The sequence below is a fragment of the Micropterus salmoides genome, unplaced genomic scaffold, assembly GCF_014851395.1.
Source record: "Micropterus salmoides isolate LMB-PRFRI ecotype aquatic unplaced genomic scaffold, ASM1485139v1 Ms_hic_scaffold_16, whole genome shotgun sequence".
Taxonomy (NCBI): Eukaryota; Metazoa; Chordata; class Actinopteri; order Centrarchiformes; family Centrarchidae; genus Micropterus; species Micropterus salmoides.
Genome location: NW_024040707.1, coordinates 30,606,976 through 30,629,976, shown reverse-complemented (window position 1 = coordinate 30,629,976; position 23,001 = coordinate 30,606,976). Strand labels below are relative to the sequence as shown.

Here is a 23,001-nt window from a genome sequence, read left to right as displayed (position 1 = left end):
AACAGAGATGATGTGACTCTCTCTCTAAAGGGCTCTGCTAGTAACTAACTATGCAGCTTTGACCATAAGTAGGTTCCCGTTTGTATTTAGTGCTCTATGCATGAGTATAAGAATGCATGTGTATGAGGGTGATTGTTTCATGCTACATTTGGTGTCAGTAACATGCTAAGAAATCTGGCAATGTGCCAGTGTAAGGCTGGGAAGAAGACTGCTAGCTAGTAAACATGGTGGTGAACAATGTAAAAAAAATATTCAAGCGTTTTACACTTTTGTCAAGCCTCAAGGATACCCACAAAGCTTTTGGTGAATAACGTTGAATGCGAATGTAATGGTTTATATACTAGAAAACTACACAGAACCTTTAAATACCTTAACATGATTGGTGGATTTAGTTTGTCTTTGATGGCAGGCTTCTGTATTGCCAACATTACAACATTATCGTTTTCCCAATGTGAAAAATCTTGGTGTAACCGTGGCCTTAGTGTAGATTGTGCTTCAATATGAAGATGGACCTTAACTATTTTCACAGGCAGTTCGTCAGTGTTCCTTAGTGCTGTTTATCCTGTAAGGCAGAGTCTTCAAAGTCTACGTAGTAGTGCGGTGTAAACCCTACAGACTTTGTTAACATTAATAGTCACATCACCAAGGCCTCTGTATTTTTCTTTCTGAACTTTGGACTATCTCATATGTAATTTGTTAAGCGCAGCATGCAGCTAGACACTGTGCCCTGTTCACCTACCACATTGATAATTAACTCTATTCTTGAGCTGTGATGCATTTATTTACCCACGCTTCTCTAACATGCTTGCTCTTTTTCCTTCCACTTTCTAAGTAGTTATTGACATGGCTGGTTTTCAAACATAGTTTTACCAACTTGTATACTAAATGCAGTAACAATCTGTAGTTAAAATCATTGTGATGGATGGATTGTATTAAGTATTGCCTAATAATAACTTTGTGATGCTTGATACATTTTTTGACACTCTACCTGTAATCCCTCAATTTCTTCCTCCCATTGTCTTCCCACATCTCATTTGTCTGTAGCTGGGAGCGTCGTGTCGACCAGATGGGGCGGGTCTACTTTGTTGATCACATCACTCGAACCACCACATGGCAGCGCCCCACAGTGGAGACAGTGCGTAACTATGAGCAGTGGCAGCACCAACGCAGCCAGCTACAGGGCGCCATGCAGCAGTTCAATCAGAGGTTTATTTTCGGGGTGAGACTTCCTATTTATAATGTGATACTGTGTGGTGATTTGGGCGTTAATAAACTGGAATACTGTAGGGTCACTCTTATTTCATGTACCTGCCTTCTGGTTGTCCTGTGTTTGATGAAAGAGAAATGTGTCACCTCCATGACTTTAAGAGATTGAGTATTTGAAAACAATTGTTGTGAAAAGTAAGTTATGCAAGCTAGAAATCTTTGCCTAATGCTGATACTTTCATACATTACAGGTATCAATACACACTGTAAAAGCGATGTTGATGGGAAAGTTATAGTTCAGTTAAAATAATTACATAGTATGCAATAACATGTTCATGTTTGTGACATTGCTTTTCATAAAACCAGCTGGCTAAAATATATAACTTCGGTTGAAGCTGATATTTGTCTTTATCTGACTCCATTTGTTGGTGCTTCAAAGCACAAATGCAGACACTGACGTACATTGTCCTTTAGGTGCTTTTTGAATCATATAAATTATTCTGATTGTCTGTTGTGTAGCTACAAGATCAGGTTTCAGCCACTCAGAATAAGGAATTTGATCCTCTTGGGCCTCTGCCACATGGATGGGGTAAGATCTTTAAGGCTTTTCAATTTAAATACAGTCTTTTGAGACGCCTGTGTCAACCTGTGACAGTAATTATTCATTTATAGATGAGAATTTTATTTTCAGTGTACTAGTGTGTGTTAAACGTACTTTACATAACTTCCTTAAGAACTTAATCAAGAAATTTGTTGTTTAGGATAAGTAACTTTCAACACCTCAACTCAAGAGTTACACAACTGAATTCCTTTTAGACACTTAGCCATTTCTCTACAGGGATTCCACCCATCCCCACACATTTAAATGAAGGTGTCATGTCATGTACAAGACTTCTAATCAGGTTAAAAGGACTTTTAAATTTGATGTGGGATCCCTTAATTGCCACTTCTGCAAGTTGAATAATCAACTGTTATTGTTTCTTTTCAGAGAAGAGAACAGACACGAATGGGAGAGTTTATTTTGTACATCACCCAACGCGGGCAACACAGTGGGAAGACCCACGAACACAGGGGTTAGTTTGTGTGTGTGCATCCCAAATAGCCACTGCCGTCATCACATAAACTGCATGCCAGATGAAAATGTAAATGCTGTGTCTTTCGGTTCTCATGAAAGAATCTATGATTAAATTTTGATCTTGTCTCTTTTTAGGTTGATGAATGATAAGCCACTTCCAGAGGGTTGGGAGATGAGGTTCACTGTAGATGGTATTCCCTACTTTGTAGACCACAACAGGAGAACGACCACCTACATTGACCCTCGCACTGGAAAATCTTCACTGTATGTCCTCCACCATTGTGTTTTTTTTTTTACTTCCTCAAAATCTTTAGACTCACATAACAGTATCACTTTGTGACTTATATAAGTATCAATTAATTTGTGGTCCATAAAGGGCAGATAGAAAATCAACAACTTTCTAGCCCAGCTTCAAACTACTGCTCTTGGAATTATCAGACGCAAGCAAGCTAGCTTACTAGAACAGATACTCAACTTCTAATGAAGAGGCAGTGTATTACCATATCAAATACTGGAATTGTAATACTGTCAATTGAAATCGAGTCAATGTTTTAGTGACAATTGAACATACAAAGGTTTTCAAAATGTGTGAGGAATGGACACGGTAATGCTAAATAAAATGAATAAAATAAAATAATAACAAAACAAGGCCTAACTAAGCTAAACAAAAAGCTTCTTATTGTAGTGGACCTAAATTTATTAGTTATGCATTTTAATAAATTTATGAGAATTGATACCCAATTATGAATTAAAATTCATAATTTCCTCGTTAAGGGCACCACCGGAGTTGTTATAATCCTAGAGTCTCCGGACCTCTAGGTAGTTTTGAATAATTATACAATTATTACTAGTGATCAGTTAGTTAATAATCGCTCAATTATCTTAAATCAGTCAGTCAGTCTCATATCTAAAGGGTCAATTCTCTTGGCAGGAACTATAAATAGGCAACACACACAGCTCTTGATTATATTACAGTGAATTTATTCTCTAACTAAGGTGATAAAAAGATGGTTGGATACAGGGAACAAACATTTGCGGAACAATGAGCCTGGAGGTTCGATTGTGGGAAGCATTTGACTCATACGGCATAGAAGAACTAATGAGAGTAAATTAATGCTGTAATTTAGGAGTTAAGATGGACATCTGATCACAGGACGTGTGTTAAGTCTTACTGCTTGTCGACAGCCTGCTTTTGGCCTGTTGCACGGGTCCCACTCTAGCTGCCGATCCTGGCTTTTTGCTAGGGATTCTCCAGGGTTCTCCGTGTCTGATTGAAAACGCCTCCTCCGTCTGGCAATTCGGCTGTTTTCAGGTTTCCTTCGTTGTAGCTGGCGAGACCACGTGGCTTGGTCTGACCTCGGTGAAGTTGGCTTCGACGAAAAAGGCTTAAAATGGAACTTGGTCATTCCTGAATTAGTCCAGTGTAACTTAACGGACTCATAAATTTAACAAACAAAAGAAATAAAGAAAATAAAACAAACTGAAGGCAGATCGATGTCGCGGCACTTCAGGTGTGTAGCTTCAGGCGAACAAAGGCCTGTTTGTTTCGCTGGCCGAGTCTGGGCGTTGCTTGGCGAGGCACGCTGCGCTTGCCGAAGCATCCAGAGGGCAGAGCAGAGTGGCAGAGCCAACAGCGAAGCGAAGAGAAGAGAAGAGAGAGCGCGAGCAGGTCGCGTGTCGCTCTTTTGTTGCCTGGGGCGTGGTTCCCCAGGAGGCGTCTCAGGTTTCCCCAGGGACTGCCTTTCTAAACTTAATGTCTAAAGAAAAGAAATCTATTTGCACGTATTATAATCAAATATTTTCCACAATCGAACCTCAATGGTTGAACGGTTGTACTGTTCTAGGCATTTGGTAACAGGAAACAATTGTCACATTATTGGTCAGGATATTTATACATTTAACGGCATTTCCGACGAGGGCATGTAATACTTATTTCGCCCACTTGGGGGAGCTCAGGTTACATGAGGAAAGCTTGGATTAAATCAAAGATCGTCTCTCCTTAGGAACCGGGGAATATTGTTGATTCATCCTTAAATTCAAGCTGGCGATTAAGAGTATAGTAAAACATTTCTTTGTCATCATTTCTAAAGGGATTTTGTAAGAAAGTATTATGAACAAGCATTGATTACATTAGATGAAGGAGTGTCTTGCTGAAAATAAAAACATTGCACAAGTAACTTCTTTCTTATCAACAACAGATAGCAACAACAGTTAACATAACTACTCAAATAGAGGCAAACGTATTCAGGCAACTAAAGATTTAATTAACTTAATTAAATGCTTTGAGTCTTTTGGAGACTGCAGTCCGTTTTACATTGTTAGTTCAGTGTCCTGGACAATGTCACACTTAGGTGAGACAAGGAGTATCCCTTTGATGTGGTAATAAAACAAAGAATAAGGTCAGTTGCCACGGAAACGTGTGTGGGGGGCCAGTTTTGATAGGCTGTTCAGGGAGATGCCAATGGCTGGCTCGTGTCCCTTTGTCAGTTTAACAGTCAGGCCCCGCGTTATCAGCTTCGGAATCAAAAAGGTGCCAGTTTTATGGTCGGGATAGCACTTAGAGAAAGCAACTTTGACCCCTCCCCATCTTCTCTGGGGAGGAGAAAGGAATTTAGGGTAGCTCCAAATTTATTCAATGTAAAATGCACAAATCCACACCGTTGTTCACTACATTATCTACCAAAACATAGTGTTTCTAGACAAAGTGAACTATGTGAGTGAAGAAAATAGCCAAACTTGCTTTATGGCCTAAACCTCATACCATAGTCCTTTCTTTATAAAATTTTAACTTGTGCTTAAACAGACGCATGTATGTATTGCGTTTCCAGCAACAAAGTCCAAGAGAGTGGACTCTTCAGGTAGGCTATTATTGAGTGCTTGGCACGATGATTGGCCACCACCAGACTTGTGAACTGCAAGGCCAGACTGCACAGGTGGAAGCCAATCATCTTGTAGCACCTGTAGAGAACTCAGAACAAAGCACAGGAGAGGGGGAGAGACAGAAAGGAAGAAAAAACACAAGGCCTGCTTGGAACATCCATCCATCGTCAACCGTACAGGGTCGTGGGGGGCTGGAGCCAATCCTAGCTGACATTGTGCGAAAGGCGGGGTACACCCTGGACAGGTCACCAGTCCATCGCAGGGCCACACATATATAAACAACCACTCACACTCACGGACAATTTTAGAAACCGGGGTTTGAACCCACAACCTTCTTGCTGTGAGGCGACAGTGCTAACCACTGCACCACCACGCCATGCTTGGATCATGACATAAGCAAGCGTTTCCTATTTTAAGAAGAAATTCTGAAATCATTAAAAGGATATGCAGGTGAAGTGGGTTTAGAGGAAAACGATACATAAAAAGTAAATAACAGTATATTGCTAAAAAACTGGGATGACTAAATGAACATGGATTGAATTAATCTTTAGGTGAGCTGCTTGATAGAAACAAATTGTAAAACATGTACACTAATAGCTCCTTTGTAACTATTGTAACTTAGATATGTGGGTCACCTGAGTCACTGTCAACAATCTGACTTTAGTCTTTCCAGCTCTTCTGCATCCTAGAAATGAACAAAGGATGTGTTTCCAGAGTTCTTCTGCTATACTCTTATGAAATAGAATCATTGTTAAAGTGTGAGTTAAAATGAACTCAGTTGATTCATGATAAAAACTTGTAAGCATAACATGTCTTGAGAGGTTCCAGGAGTGAAAAAAAAACTGAATCGGGGTAAGGATGTGACTGCCTGAACTGACAGAAGCAGTAACATACTGGCCAAATAACGTTAACATATTTACACGCCAGCAAGACTTGTCTATAGACTATAATACCTTTTTAATATTCTTTATGATATTAAAACATATTTAGAGTATGTATCTGCTTCTTTTTGCTCACAGTGAAAATGGACCACAGATCACCTACGTTCGAGATTTCAAAGCCAAAGTACAGTACTTCAGATTCTGGTGCCAGGTAAGAGTCATAACAGCATACAGTTCAACAGGACTACTGGTTAGTTATTCTTAAGTAACATTCTCCTTGAGTGCAAGATTCTTTCCCAACTATAATTAATCAGGAAAAGTACCATAACCATCAGCGGACCACTTCAATTTATACCTTATTTAAAGGGAACTATTTTGAGATTTGGGATATTATATGGAAGAAATCAGCTATCATGTACCACTGGTAATTTCACTGATTAGCACCCCTTCAACCACAAAGCAAGAACTGAAAATCTGTCTTGGTGCTATTGTGGCACACAATTTCCCAATCCAGTTGCATTATGTATTACTGTATACTAGTGCTGGGCAGTGATTAAAATTTTTAATCGCGATTAGTCGCATTGTTACGCGTAAAATTGAATAATGATGGGAGGGGGGCGGACCGTGTGTTCACTCACACAGACTTCACTCGGTTAAAAACTTGAAATGACGTTACAAGTCACGGTGGATATTTTACAAGCACAGACCAGGTAACGTTAAAGCAGCATTGAACACAGGGTGCAGATGTTTGTTTTGGCTGTTTGAGTTGTTTGACAAGCTGCGTCATTAACAAGCAAGCGGCTCCCCTGCTGCCGTGATAACGGATCCCGGGTGGAATAATATGGAAAAAAGATGACAGCGTAGTCAGCCGAAGCCTCCCTCCACTGCTTGTTTGGGTGGGTGATTTGCAGGCTGATCAACTTCCCGCCCCTCCTGTGACCCATGGTTTGACTGTATGTGTATTCAGAGCCAGTGAGCAACAGACTTTCAAACTAATAATAAAATAAAAACTGCGTTAATGTGCGATAAAATAATTGTTGGTGTTAATTAATGCGTTAATAACACGTTAACATGCCCGGCCCTACTGTATACATAATACAAATGGATTAATGTATTACTAAACACTCCGATAATTTGCAAGTTAATTTGAAATCGTACTGTTGTAGATGAGTCTAATAAAATAAAATCACCATCTGTGTCAGGCTGAACATATAAACTTTGTAGTATGTCAGTGAGTTGTGTGATTGATGATTAGTGAATTATGGCGTCTTTGGTCGCAGTAACTGTAAAGCAGGTTGTCGGTGGACATACCTCTGAGTACGATCTAGGACCGCTGTTATCATTTGACAACCAAAGATTCTCCATATTTCTTTCATGATTGAGGGACTGGCCATTATATCACAAAGTCAATAAAACAAATAAATAATAAAACAAATAAAGTATTATAATTATAAAGTACAACTATATGTTATCACCAGATGTACTGTAAAACAACATGTGTTAACAGTTATACTATTATACATTTTTGTTTTCATACCCATCCAGTATGAAATACAGTATTACATATTGAATGACAACAAAAAGGCACACTGTGTGTGTGCGCGTGTGTGTGTGCGATTGAGTGCATTCCACATGCATATCAACTGTGACCTTGAAGTGAATTTTGAATGACTCATGATCTGACAGTTGAAAGCACATTTGACTGCTAAATGTTTCTGACATTTGCCCTTTTCTTCAGCAACTGTCAATGCCTCAACACATCAAGATCACAGTATCCAGAAAAACCCTGTTTGAGGACTCTTTCCAGCAGGTAAAGTAACCTACCGCAGCTATGCAGTCACACCAAGCTCACTGAACTCTGGGAAGGTGTGCTTTTACACACACCATTGCCTTGTTCTGCTATTTATGTAGCCTCACCTACTCTACCTCCTAGCTAAAAGGATATTGCCTTGGTTGTTGCACCTTTTAGTAGAATAAAATTTTATCAGTGTATCTCCTAAATATAATCAATAATGGTGTCTCTGCTGGTCTTTAACATTGCAAAAAACAACAACAAAGAAAACAAACAACTTAAAGTAATTAAAGAGTTAATAAAGACTTTAGAATGGTAAATTCTTATTACCACAGGGTTGGGTGTCCAACATAACCTGTATCTGTTATCTCCTATGACCTGGTCCTTCTCTTATTTATAGACAGTAACTAAAAGTAGGACTTCATTTCTTAATTTTACTTCCTGCACTGTCTGTGTTAAGATTAAATTATTTGACAGTATTTAATTGACCAAGCGTGTTGCATGCACCACTTTACAACTTTTCTCAGTTGCTTTGGCACCATCATTCTCCAAACACTGTTGCACCTGTAAACTATAGATGTGAGAATTCTCATTTATCAAACTGACTTGCACACCGGGTTGAAACTGAGATGTAGGTACCACAGTCACTGGATATGGAAAAGACATACATCATAGAGGGAGATATGACCATTAAAGCAATGATAAAGGAAAATGTTATTTTGGTGGCCGTGATAAACTTGCTGATGAAGCTTTTTACCTTTCAGTTAAATGTTTTGAGTGAGTGACTGCAGTACAATTAAAGTGTTGTACTGCTCAGTATAAAATGCTGTGGTGTAATCACTCACTGTCAATGTTTTGAGAATGGCCACAACATGAAAGGAAAAGTGCTTAATCAATTAAGAAAAACTGTAATATCTCCGGTGCACTGGGTTATTATTGTGTGCAGTGATTACACCTCCAATCTATCAATACATTGTCTCTATTTTAGATTATGAGCTTCAACGCTCAAGATCTGCGCAGGAGATTATGGATCATCTTCCCTGGAGAAGAAGGCCTTGACTATGGAGGTGTCGCCAGGTAAGTTAAAAAGTGGCTGAACATAAACAGTTGGAAATGTGTGCTCACACGTAGTGAATAAAAAGTGTTACGGTGTTTCATTTAAATTTTTTTGTAGCTGCTTTGGTCCATCAGTCACTCTGAATAATTAATTGGATATTTTGAAACTGATTTTGTAACCTGTCTGTCTTGTGATTTTGAGTTTTACATTCGTTGGCAGTAATTCTTAAAGAATTAACTTTCGATAGCTGAAGTCTTCTTTAAATTTTCTCTTCTGAGTTGAATTGAGATCTTTTACTTCTGAAAGACATTGAATAGACTCTGTGGCTAGCTTAACACACCTTTTAGAAAAAGCGCAAGAATATCCTCTGCCTCGAGAGGCTGGGAAAATGATAATAAGCGTCCATAGGTTGATGGATGTGGATCAGTCAATTTCCCATCTTTGTCTGAGGGGAGGCCCTTAGACTCAGACTATGAAAACCCCTGACCTACATCATTAATAAAACTGAAACAACATAACAATGGCAGAGATACTGCTAGATATTCAGTGCTTCCTTAGAACAACATAAAACTACATTACAACTCCGTTATAAGCCCCGTCCCCGTGAGGGTTGTTCCTCTGTTGCAGAGTTTGTAGATGGAAGCTAACTGCTGACGGCAGCTACGGTTAGCAGTTACTTTAGCAATAAGTGAAGCCATGTTTCCATTAAGAAACTAACGTTCCTTCACATCCAAAAAAGCCTGTCAGATCTGCACTTTCGGGAACAAACATTCTAAACCTAGAGCAGTCTGAAACCTAAGCTTTTTTCTCACATTATTTGAAACTTTGGCCATGTTTAATATAAACATTCGACATTGTAACATTATTTTATAGATAAAAAATAAGAGAAAGCATAATTGGTCCCCTTTAAATTTTGTAATTTGAGTCTGAAGTTTGCTCCTATGCTTGGCTCACAAGAGGCTGACCTAGAGGGGTATGTAAACGTGTAAATCTACACTAAATGAATGCTCCCTACTTTTAATATGTTAGCCAACAGGTTGGATGTTAGCAATATTGTACTGTCCTTTTCTCATTTCTGTGCTCTCCTCTCTTGCAGGGAGTGGTTCTTCCTGTTGTCCCATGAGGTTTTAAACCCCATGTACTGCCTGTTTGAATATGCCGGTAAAGATAACTACTGCCTCCAGATCAACCCTGCCTCCTATATCAACCCTGACCACCTCAAGTATTTCAAGTTCATAGGACGCTTCATTGCCATGGTTAGTTATTTGCGAATGCATTGGTTTATAATAATTAGTACAGCAAGAAAGATCATTGTAAGAGTATTTTTAGGATTTTTTACTGTACAGAAAATAATTTCCTACACAGCAAATTGTGAAAAGATTTATTCAACCAATAATTAAACATTGTGTGTTTCTATCCCTCAGGCTCTTTTCCATAGCAAGTTCATCGACACTGGTTTCTCACTGCCATTTTACAAGCGCATCCTGAACAAGCCGTTGGCCCTCAAAGATCTGGAGTCCATAGACCCAGAGTTCTACAACTCCCTCATGTGGATCAAGTGAGTACACAGAGCCATGTGGATGACAGTTTGAGAGAAGTGTTAGTCTACTTTTACAGCAAGTCAAACTATCTCTTTCTTATTTAAGTTAATCATGAAATAATTAAAACGGGATTGATGGAATTAGATTGTTTATGTGTACTGTGTACCTCCTCTATATACTATTGCCAAAAGTTTTAGGACACCCCTCCAAATCTTTGACTTTACAACAACAGAAACTCAGCCATGAAGTGGTAGTACATATAAAATCACAGCCGGGTCGCCAATTTTCTGCAGAGTCAATAGCTACAGACCTCCAAACATCATGTGGCCTTTGGATTAGTTCAAGAACAGTGCGTAGAGAGCTTTATGGAATGGGTTTCCATGGCCAAGCAGCTGCATCCAAGCCTTACATCACCAAATGCAATGCAAAGTGTAGGACGCAGCGGTGTAAAGTACGCCACAACTGGACACTACAGCAGTGGAGACGTGTTCTCTGGAGTGACTAATCACGCTCTGGCTGGCTATCCGATGGACGAGTCTGGGTTTGGCGGTTGCCAGGAGAACGGTACATTGTGCAAGTGTAAAGTTTGGTGGTAGGGGGATTATGGTGTGGGGTTGTTTTTCAGGGGTTGGGTTTGTCCCCTCAGTTTCAGTGAAAGGAACTGTTGATGCTTCATCATACAAAGACGTTTTGGACAATTTCATTCTTCCAACTTTGTGGAAACAGTTTGGGGATTTCCCCTTCCTGTTCCCACATGATGCGCACCAGTGCACAATAGGGGTGGGGGAAAAATCGATACAGCATAGTATCGTGATATTTGCCATGGCAATACTGTTTCGATACATGAACGCCAAGTATCAATATTTTATTATATAAATTGCAGATGGGAGTTTTAACTTTTTGGTGATAGAATAATAAAATCTATTGCTTTTTTAGTCAACTAGAAAACAGGACCAAACAGAGAAATGTATCTTTTTAGATAAAGACTTTAGGGACCTAATTGGAAGTTGGAAAAAGGTAATATATTGCAATATATCTCAATATATTTAAAATCGCAATAAAATCGAATCGCAACATAAATATCGGGATAATATCGTATCGTGGGGCCTCTGGTGATTCCCACCCCTAGTGCACGGATGAGACAAGTTTTTTGTGGAGAACTTGACTGTCCTGACCCCAACCCGATAGAACACCTTTGGGATGAATTAGAGCAGAGACTGCGAGCCAGGCCTTCTCGTCCAACATCTGTGCTTGACCTCACAAATGCGCTTCAAGAAGAATGGTCAAAATCCCATGAACACACTCCTAAACCTTGTGGACAGCCTTCTCAGAAGAGTTGAAGCTGTTATAGCTGCAAAGGGTGGGCCAACTCCATATTAAACCCTACGGATTAAGCTTGGAATGTCATTAACCTTCATGTGCATGTAACGGCAGGCGTCCCAAAACCTTTGGCAATATAGTGTATCTCATGCCATGTTAGACACCCCTAACTATTTTTTAACATCTTGCTTAAACGTATTACTAGTGTTAGCGGATGACTTAATTTCCTGAGATATCACTATAGCACAGAGATGTTTGCGAGTCACAAAATGCAAATACAGGTTAAGTCAAGTCTGCAAAACGTTTCAGACTTCAAAACAATAGGTCTATTTGTAGAAACTTCACTGCTTATGAATTGCAGATGAAGAGGAAGGAATTTCAGCCGTGGGTCAGCTCAGCTCATGAAATGAAGACCACATTTAGCTAACAATGTGTTACAAATACTTTGTTTTAAAAGTACCAAATAGTCAAACAGCGATAAAAATACATCTGTATCCTTTTACAATCACATCGTAGCCTTGTTAATCCTAATGAGGTGCTTAGAAATTCCCACCCTTGAGGTGATGCATCGAGGAATCGAATCGAATCGTTGACCTGATAATCGAATCGTGAGACCAGTGAAGATGCACACCCCTAACAGCAAAGGCCATACATTGAGTGAGTCTCAGTCTCAGGAAAATCTCAGAGAAAGTATACACAAACATATTAAGCAATTGTTTGCGTACAGGCAGCGTTCAGTTGAACTCATTTTAAAGTTAAATAGTGATCAGCTGTACTGGATTTTAATGTTAGTAAGTCGCTATCGCTATAACGACTTACTAACATTAAGTCGCTATATACCGGTGAAGATAACTGTCTCCATATCAGCGCAACCCTGAGCCCCTCAAGTATTTCATGTTGATAGGCTGCTTCATTGCCATGCTTAGTCGTTTTTGAATGCATTCAAAATTGATCAGCTGGACTGGATGTAAGTCAAACAAAAAAAACCTTACAATTGTTGTAATGAGTAGCACTGTGTCACAGCTCCGCCTCTCTCTGCTCCTCCAAAGCACTATGTATCCCCCGTCCAGAATTACAGGGACTGGGTGGAAAAATAGATAAAAAATTTTGTATTGATCCTATTATATTGCAGTTCTGTCAACTGTCAGTTTGCTTCCCATCTGATATCATCATGTTAGTTGGTGCCAGAGGTGGGAGTATGCCACTCATGTCCAAGTCTCAAGCAAGTCCCAAGTTACTGTGATGAAAGTCAAGCAAGTCAAGTCATATGAAATTCTTTGGAATTCAGTTTATTTAAACAGTTTAAGAGAGGTTGCAATTCAGCTGTATGATCATTTTGGAAGATGTAAAGAGTGTTTCTGTTCTAATTATATTGAACTATACACCAAGGTGTCCCTATTATTTAGTCTACTATTGGCTTCAATTCAATTCAATTCAATTTTATTTATATAGCGCCAAATCACAACAACAGTTATCTCACAGCGCTTTTCATAAAAGAGCAGGTCTAGACCGTACTCTGTGATGTTATTTACAGAAGCCCAACAGTTCCCACCAAGAGCAGCACTAGGCGACAGAGGCAAGGAAAAACTTCCTTTTAAGAGGCAGAAACCTCGAGCAGAACCATGGCTCAGGGTGGGCGGCCATCTGCCTCGACCGGTTGGGGTGAGAGAGAGAGAGAGAGAGAGAGAGATGTAAGGAGAGAGAGAGAGATGTAAGGAGAGAGAGAGGGGAGGGAGGCAGCCTACACAATATACACACAGAGGTACACACAGTGAAGGTAATGTTGCTATAGACTAAATGAAAAATGGTACAGATATTTATAATAGTGTTAATGGTAACCGTCGTAATGTTAATGATTATAATAACAATAATAACAATAAGACTAGCAACAATAGTCGTTGCAGCAGAGGGTGTCGAGCAGGAACACGGGGGCAGCAGGTGACTTGCAACCACAGATCCAGACTCCACAGCTCCAGAGCCAGAAAACCTGCAGGAAGTGATAGGAGAGAGGAGAGAGACGAGAAAGCACAAGACTACCAGAAAGGGGAGAAGTTGTGTTAGTAACATGCAATAATGGGATAAGGTTGCATACAGAGGGAGAGAAAGTAGAGGAGAGAGGAGCTCAGTGCATCATGGGAAATCCCCCGGCAGTCTAGGCCTATAGCAGCATAACTAAGGGATGGTTCAGGACTACCTGAGCCAGCCCTAACTATAAGCTTTATCAAAGAGGAAAGTCTTAAGCCTACTCTTAAATGTGGAGATGGTGTCTGCCTCCTGAACCCAAACTGGAACCTGGTTCCACAGGAGAGGAGCTTGATAGCTGAACGCTCTGGCTCCTAGTCTACTTTTGGAGACTCTAGGAACCACAAGTAACCCTGCATTCTGTGAGCGCAGTGCTCTGGTGGGGTAGTAAGGTACTATGAGCTCTTTAAGATAAGATGGTGCCTGACCATTAAGAGCTTTGTAGGTAAGAAGAATGATTTTAAATTCTATTCTGGATTTTACTGGAAGCCAATGCAAAGAAGCTAAAACAGGAGAAATGTGATCTCTTTTCCTGGTTCCTGTCAGAACACGTGCTGCAGCATTCTGGATCAGCTGAAGAGTCTTAATTGACTTTTTCGAGCAGCCTGATAACAAGGAATTGCAGTAATCCAGCCTAGAAGTAACAAATGCATGGACTAGTTTTTCTGCATCATTTTTAGACAGGATGTTCCTGATTTTCGCAATATTACGTAGGTGAAAAAAGGCGGTCCTTCACTGATTATTGAAGAATTATAGAGTAATAGAAATATGTGTCAGTAACGGTAAGCTCTTCCCTTTCCTGTAAAATTCATTTTAAACGCTTATTCAAGGCAGATCCAAAGTTAATTAAATGCAGTTCTTGAACCGTTTGGAATAAATGCATGGTTTTGGGGCTTCTCTGAAAGATAACACTCTGAACTGTCTAACCCAAAAGTCAGAATCACTGTAAGTGCTACTGGAATTTATTAATACAAGAACACTTAAAGTAGTATTTGTCGTTTCACCTTGAAGATTTGCTTACAAATGCCTGCAGACAACTATAGCTAGAAAACACTGTGGGGCAACAGCATAAAGCCTCCCACTGTCCAGTTTTAAATTTTATACCAATACCATGAAAAATGAACATTATACACAGGTGTTTCTAAGGGTACATTTTAGCGCATTTTTTTCAAAAACAGAACTGCCCCTTGGTGGCAAGCAGCTGCTGCTGCATCATGCCGTAGCTTGACGCAGATGTGTTTCTTTGCTGGTAGATCATCAGCTTCCTACTTAAAGCTGGACGTTATTTTCAGAATTTTATTGGCTACACGATCATGTCATCGGCACAATTGGTTGCTGTTGGCTCAGCCTACCCACAAAATAATAGGGGCTTACAGCGTGGGCTCTCGTTAGCTGAAAGTGAGCTCCTATTGGGTCGAAAGGTCAGAGTTCAGCGGCTAATTTGAATACAAGATATCGCATTTGTTTACATCCAAATCGGAGTTATTACGATTACAATGACAAACTAGCCATGTCTAACAGCAAATATGAAACGATGCAGCAGCAGTCCCTGGGGATTTATTGATGAAATATTTTTACTGGAACCGAACTGAATGCAAAAAAATCAAGTCACCTGTCTCAAGTCTAAGTCAAGTTGAGTCTTTTGTCTTTTAGTCAAGCAAGTCTCAAGTCTTCAAATTTGCGACTTGAGTCTGACTCTAGTCAAGTCATGTGACTCAAGTCCCCCTCCCCTGGTTGATGCTATTAGACTATTTGTGCACTGAGTTCCGATTTCTGCTATAGCAGATCCTTTTTGGTTGCCCCTCTGTTACAATGCTGCAAATATTTGCAACTTGTTTAATTTTGATTGACCGTCTGTAAGTCTGCCATGTCTGTTAAAACTCCCTTCTTTTTAACAAAGGATGATGTGTGACGTACAGCGTTGTAACATTTGCCCGTGCTACTCTTTAGGGATAACAACATCGAGGAGTGTGGGCTGGAGATGTTCTTCTCTGTTGACAAAGAGATTCTGGGGGAAATCTCTACCCATGAACTGAAACCAGGAGGAGGAGACATCCAAGTCACTGAGGAGAACAAGGAGGAGTACATCAGGTAGGTTTGTTTAGATATGATTCAGTCATTTCTGTTATTTTTTTTTTTTATTCAGTACGTAATTCACACCGTAGTTTATATGTCAGGTTGGTTTTACTTGGTTCCACACATTCCTTAGACTAGAATGTAGTTTTTCTGAAAATGAAGCACATCGTGAACCTCAGTTTTTCTATTTTGAGTGTGTTTGAGTTTGATGAGGTAGAGTGTAATGTCTGTGTGTGCGTTTGCCCGTCTCCCCCGGCAGGCTGGTAGCAGAGTGGAGGCTGTCCAGAGGAGTGGAAGAGCAGACACAGGCTTTCTTTGAAGGCTTCAATGAGGTCCTCCCTCAGCAGTACCTACAATACTTTGATGCTAAAGAGCTTGAGGTATAAATAAACTGGAAACTCTATGATTAACATGATACATGCTTAAATCTGGATTGCAAATGGTAAAAGGCTGTATTTATACACTGACACACCGATGGCAGCCGCTGTTGCTAAGATTAATACAATGACTATTTTAAAGTGAATAACTTGTGTCTTACAGGTGATGCTGTGTGGTATGCAGGAGATTGACCTTGGCGACTGGCAAAAAAACACCATCTACAGACACTATGCACGAAGCAGCAAACAGATCCTCTGGTTCTGGCAGGTCTGTGCACCAGTAGGAGTTACCTGTTCAAGTTTTTCACTGTAATGCACAGAGACATTAAGGACATGAGAAATATACGTTTAATGACTTAACAACAAGTCCAAATAAATATACTGTGTCATGAGCCTTCATATTTTATGTTAATCGCATTTTATTATCATTGTTATCGGTTTCTCTTTTTATATGTTGACATTTTCATTCTAGTGTATGAGTGGTATTACGTTTTGAAATCATTGCAATTAAAATGTAGTGGATGGGTAGGTGGAGGTATTTATGTGTGAACTGTACCTAACAAGCCCAAGTCAGTTTAAATGTGTGAATTGTGTTATGCAGCACCGTCAGAAAGAAAACGCTGCAACATTTTGTGCACCATGCTAAAAGTAGATTTTGGTGCATTTGTGGGCACACATTACTTGCTTTTTGTATCAAATTCCTTAAGCAACTGCCAGTTTTTGTGGGTAAGTTAAATATGTCTGTTCACTATTGGTGTATATAAAAAGACAAACATACAAAAACCCTTAACACATCTTTCCCCACTAGAAGTGCATTATTTATGATGCCGTTTATCTTGCTCATAGTTTTTTTTAATGTATACTTTCTTGTGATAATTAAGTGTTTTTAAACTGCGTGTCACTTTGTCCTGCAGTTTATAAAGGAGATGGACAATGAGAAGAGGATGAGGTTGCTGCAGTTTGTCACCGGTACCTGTCGCCTGCCTGTAGGAGGCTTTGCCGACCTTATGGGTAATAATTGCAGCATTATAACTTATTTAAGTTGGCATTGCATTTTAAAATCAGCTGGCATATGCATCTAGATCAGTGTCTGGGTAAAGCCCCATTGAAACGTAGACAGAGTTTTGTCCTGTGTTGATTTATTGCATGTTCTCTTTATTCATGTCTTCTGTTTATTTTGTACTTATAGTAGCACATTTCTTCCTAGGTACAAGATATGTCTGAGATTTAACTATTTCAAGTCCTAAGCATGTTGGCTTGGAAATTATGACTTATGATTAATTTGTTTTAAAAGTAATGTTGGTTAGTAGTAGTAGATGGTGAGCTTGAAGCTTTGTTTTACTATTGTCATTGTTTATAAAGCACTTTCTTAGCTAGGTATCAGTGCGGTCTGATTATGTTTGTCCCAGTATCTTGTAACTGTCATACTGATGATGGCGTGTTAAATTAACCCTGGTCATTCTAGCTCCTTCTGACCTGTGCTTTACTTTACAGGAAGCAATGGTCCCCAGAAGTTCTGTATTGAGAAGGTGGGAAAAGAAAACTGGCTTCCCAGAAGTCACACGTGGTAAGTTCATGCACACCCTGTTTGTAGCAGTTTGTTGCAAGAAGCTGTAAGGTTTCTGCTTTAGTTTGCTTGGTTTGTTGTTATAAGTGAGAACATAATCACAACCAGCTTAAAAAAATACTTTCATTCAGCTGTTTCAAAAAGAGGTTGTAACTTGAATAAACAGCAGAGGAGAATACATCCAATGTCAAGCTGAAATACAGTATCTTTTTTATCTTCACCAGTTTCAACAGACTGGACTTGCCACCCTACAAGAGCTATGAGCAACTGAAGGAGAAGCTGATGTTTGCCATTGAGGAGACAGAAGGCTTTGGACAGGAGTGAGACGAAACCAGGAGAAGTTTAAACCGTTGGCGCAGGAGTCTGAAGAAATAAAGACCACCAGTGTTCAAATCAGGGAGCCTCTCTTAAAAAGACAGGTGTTTCGTATGTTTGTGCTCATGTATACACACACCTGTGTGGTACTTCTAAAGGTGCATGTGTGAGACTGTTGCCTGCATGTTGTTGCAAAGGAGCTGGGATTTGTGTCTACTGTGTACACCATGCTCGCAGCAGGCCTCTCAATGCTTGAATGGTATGTGAAAATGTTTTATTCTTTTAAACCAAAAGACAGAAGCTGCTCCTGTCTCTGAGAATGTGCAGCAAATTATGCATGGGATCCTGAAAACTCACCCTCTATGCCATTTCTTTAATGGGACTGCAGTAGTTTTTCCTCCTCACACGGGATATTGTAATGGTGAGCAGCAGACAACTTTGATTTACTGTTAAAATCAGACTGAGAGCAAGATTGAGTGGATGTGCTTTTTTTGAAACAGGGTTAAGTTTCACCAAAAAGCAAACTTTGTTGCTCTAAGATTGTGTGTTGCATTAGAATGAGTTGCCTCCACTTTTAGCATCATCCCTATAGTGGTATTCCTCATCACATCCTCAGATCTCTCACAAATCTTTCACCTGCATCTCTACTCTTGGCTATAGTGGATCTTTTTTTAAAGAAGGAGTAAGTGATTCTGTAGAAATCCAACACCATGACAAAAACTATGCTATAGAATGAACAACAACACAGCAAGTAATGCAGTTAACGTTAGCTAAGTTGTGGGTTAGCATACTGTTGTTACAGTTGCTGCTATGACGCTAACATGCAGAGAGGACGAGACAGTCCCAGAGCCAGCACACCAGATATTCAAAACTCTACTGCTACTATAGCCAACATCACAACAACAGCATGTCTTGGCAAACTGGAAAGTAAGTCCGCAGGCAAGTCGCACACAAATCATGGCGTGAACGGCTGGAATAGTGTTTGGTCCAGGTCACTTTGTTTGTTCGCCATTTACAGAGCTGTGTACAAACACCTGATTAGGGACAGCTAGTGGATAATGAGAAGATTTTAGCTGAATTTGACAAAAGAACATGTTTTGGATTATAATCACTTACCCCATCTTTAAGTGAATAGTAACACATGCCAATATAAGATGATAGCTTTGATATAATCAAAAAAGGAGTGCTCAAAGTTAATGGTGCTTCAAAGAGATTTGTGAAATATGCCTAATATAAGTAACAAAAGAGTGTTCCTGCTTCTATAATATTTGATCTGTGAATCACTTAATCATTGTGGAAAGTGTTGTAACCTTCATTGTTCATAGTGGTGGGACATGTGGAAGACTTCAATAGAACTTAAACTGACCCTAGTTTTATAGGGCTGGAGTTTATATGCTGTGATGCAGAATGGGGCGTCATGGGTTATTAGAGTATTCTGAGAGAATCTTTTAAGTTATTCATCTTAATATCAGCTCCAAAAACTATTTTTAAAAACAAGATAATGTAGAAATCCATTGGGGAAGAAGTAAGTATTTTAAGATGATGACCTGTGTATTCAGTACTTTCAGTAAAAAGACTCAAAGTGGAAAAACACCATATGCAAGTCAAACGAAATCCGTGTTTAGGTAAAATCTGCAATGACATTTTAAATGCGTTCTTTGCAACACTCAAAAGAAACTGCATGTTGCTCCTCATACATATGTAGCATTTGAAGATGAGTGCTGTAGCTACTACCTTACTTTAAGTCTTTTCTTGCCCCACAGCAAAACCACAAAATGAATGTGAAAAATAAATAACAATTCAGTTAAAAATCACTTACAATTCCTCTGATGTCATTTGTTGATTTAGAGACAAACATTCTATTGATATTACTGTATTACAAATACATTTCTGACACACATAATCCATTTTATGCAAAGAAGAAGAACAGCAGATTTTGGATTTTGTTAGTTAATTACAGATCGTGCACAAAGAAACTTCCAAATGCTTTACCAATGTGGAGTCCAACGTTGAGTGTGTAAAGAAACAGACTTTATAGTGTAACTGCAAACACTTGTTTGGTTTGGTTTGACATTACACAACATCTGATCAACAGTAACAGAGTTTAAGAAGATGATTAACCTAAATGAAATACAAACACCAGGTAGTGTGGTTGCTCAGTATTTGCAGTGTATTCCTTAATATGTTAGTTACACACTGAAAAGATACTTGTGGTTACTGAGGAACACAGGATTCAGGTGTTAGTCTGACAAAGCACAGCACTTTTAAACATTTGGATGTTGCTCTAGGCTCTTTGTTTCCACATACACGGTGAGGTGGTTGTTTGTCACTAGCCTTCAAGTAGCCTTATTTCCACCCTCAGGCATCGGGTATCCTTTTAGCAACTTGAGGCCAGCAGAGATGATCGACCTTGTTAATGGTGAAATGAATACTTTGGACTCTGGCTTTGGTCGGTCCTCCTTGACAATAACCAGACCAACAGGAGTTTCATAAATTTATTTTAAATAACCTGCACCAGTGTGGAAAAGCTAAACATGAGCTGATGACACGTGGCCTGTTTCAGTGGCTAAGTGTGACTTCAGCTGGAATACTACTGAGACAAAGTCAGTGTATTATAACGAATGTATCATGATGAAAAGTTGATTGGTAAAGTTGCCTATTTACATTTTTGCCTCTGATTGTTATCCCTGATACAAAGTGCTGTTTTAATCTTGTTCTGGGTCGGTCATATATTAAAATCCAGAGGGACATCGTTAAGCAAATATGTAAATATAATTCACTGCGTTTTTTGTTCTCCAGACTTTTCCATGTACAACTAAACCACTGTCACTCTGTATATGAAAACAAGTTGTAAATGGTGTCAATAACAAATTTTCTTTTTTAAAAGAAAGGTTTTAATAATAAGAGGTTTATGGTAACACTATATTTTCTTTTCCCTGTTTAATTTTGGGTGTACATGAAACATGTGTAATATAGAAATTGTCACCTTAATAAATTAAATAAAAAATGTGTACGTGTGTGTTTGTACCTTGGATGGGTGAAAGAATCAGTGACAGTGTAAAAGACTATCCGTTTTATTTATTAAGAGTATGATGTTTGGTCATTTCCACCAGTCTCAACAGCTCAGTCAGGTTAACACAGGAACATGAAATATCACATTAACATTGAAATTATAACTGTTTCAGTGTAGTAAACAAAATCTTCATTTTCAGAAAACTAAGTTAACATAATAATTCACCCTAATTGTAATGAGCCATTTTAAAGATCTGAAAGTTTGGGTTAATGTGGAAAAGACTAGAAGCTACTTACCAATGCTCAATACTGCTACAGCTAGCTGCAAGATCTAGAGCTTCTGACTGATTTCCCCAGCTATCCAATCCTGCTATAAAGTTAGTAGCAGCCTTATTAACATATAGAACCAAATAGATGAGGAAATGTAGAAATACAGAAATCAATAGATATGCATTTGCAGAGGTTTTATTTAACCAGGGGGAAAGACCCATTGAGATAAAATCTCTTTGTCAAGGGCGCCCTGGCCAAGAAAGGCAGCAGGACAGCAAGTCTGACAGTACAAACATAAAACGACACAATACAATCAAAACATCTACCCTTTTACCTCTACATATGCAACAGTAACTGCCCACTATCAAAACCAGTACATTAAAACATCTTCATGCAGATAAAATACACTAATGAAATGCCTGCTCATTTAAAAACATTTACATTCATCTTTATCTTTTAAAACCTGTAAATTAGCCAGAGGATCCTTTGCAAAGAGCTCCATGTAGATAAATTGACATTTATCTATTAATTACCAATATGCATATTCACTTAATTATACATTTTTAAACATAAAAATAGTATTACATTACCTGACATTAGACAGTACTTTAAGTTCTTCTTCATTCAGTCAATTATTTACAATTTCTTTATTTTTGTGTTTATTTATTAATGGGATATTTATGTATTTCAGCATTGATAGATTTTTTTTCTTATTGTATTTGATCCTATATATAGACCTATCAGTAGTAATCATGTGTTGCCTATTGTATTACTATGGCCTAACTGTTGTCAAAGTTAAACATTTGTTTTAGGTATCCCCGTTTTCCACGCTGGGCCTTCCAGTGTAATTTATAATACAAAAAAATAAAACTAACTCAAGCAAAAAAAAAGAGTCAGAAAGTAAAACTCATATCTTGCAAACAAACAAGTGGTCTTTTATTTTTTTGATAATACATCTCCCTCTGCTGCTTTGTCACTGATCAGACTTTTGCTCTCCCTGTCAGTTTTGCACTCATACTGTCAGCTCCCTCCTTAGCCTGACATTTTTGACACAAAAGTCTCGTGTGGGCAGGCTTTTTTAGGGGTTGCCATTGGCTGGTGAGTTTTTGAGTGACAGCACAGTGACAGATTGTATCTTTGTTTTGCTACCTGGATAGAAATGTGTGGGTTACGTTCGTGAGATAATCTGATTATTATTGGAAAAAAAAAACTGTACAGCATAAAAGTTTAGATCAGCCAACTAAGCTAAACATTTTACTGCCCTGGTGGAAAACACTTTACTGCTAACAGCGTTATTATACGACCATGTGGAGAGGAGCCTTGATTCTCATCTGACAAGTCCTTTGTAAACTTGTATGTTTGTGTATGTATGTACATGTATTATGTGGTTTTTAATGTACTGTGGTGCAGAAGCAGTGCGCTTACATGTTCTCTGTCAGTGGTCATACTTGTAATAGTTTTTGAGATGGTCTTTGCTTTGGTATGTTTGTCCAGATGAGCAAACCTTCCCAAGATGTAACAAAATGCATGATTACTGTACAGTAAAATAATGTATTACAGGAGTATGCAACATCATGTAGCACTTCGTTTATTGATGTTGCTGTTGTTTG

General features: G+C 38.9%; 1 protein-coding gene across 1 annotated transcript in view; it reads left to right on the top strand.

Annotated features, from left to right (window-relative positions):
* Positions 1-21,120, top strand: part of itchb (itchy E3 ubiquitin protein ligase b) — a 37,313-nt gene extending 16,193 nt beyond the window's left edge. Inside the window, exons 10-24 of the mRNA XM_038723391.1 lie at positions 1,045-1,219; positions 1,726-1,795; positions 2,195-2,279; positions 2,417-2,545; positions 6,181-6,253; positions 7,781-7,852; positions 8,823-8,911; positions 9,988-10,147; positions 10,316-10,449; positions 15,725-15,865; positions 16,110-16,230; positions 16,391-16,495; positions 17,142-17,238; positions 17,722-17,794; positions 18,019-21,120. Coding sequence (XP_038579319.1) covers positions 1,045-1,219; positions 1,726-1,795; positions 2,195-2,279; positions 2,417-2,545; positions 6,181-6,253; positions 7,781-7,852; positions 8,823-8,911; positions 9,988-10,147; positions 10,316-10,449; positions 15,725-15,865; positions 16,110-16,230; positions 16,391-16,495; positions 17,142-17,238; positions 17,722-17,794; positions 18,019-18,118 — 1,624 coding nt within the window. The 3' untranslated portion in view covers positions 18,119-21,120. The remainder of the gene's footprint in view (positions 1-1,044; positions 1,220-1,725; positions 1,796-2,194; positions 2,280-2,416; positions 2,546-6,180; positions 6,254-7,780; positions 7,853-8,822; positions 8,912-9,987; positions 10,148-10,315; positions 10,450-15,724; positions 15,866-16,109; positions 16,231-16,390; positions 16,496-17,141; positions 17,239-17,721; positions 17,795-18,018) is intronic.
* Positions 21,121-23,001: the final 1,881 nt, after the last annotated feature.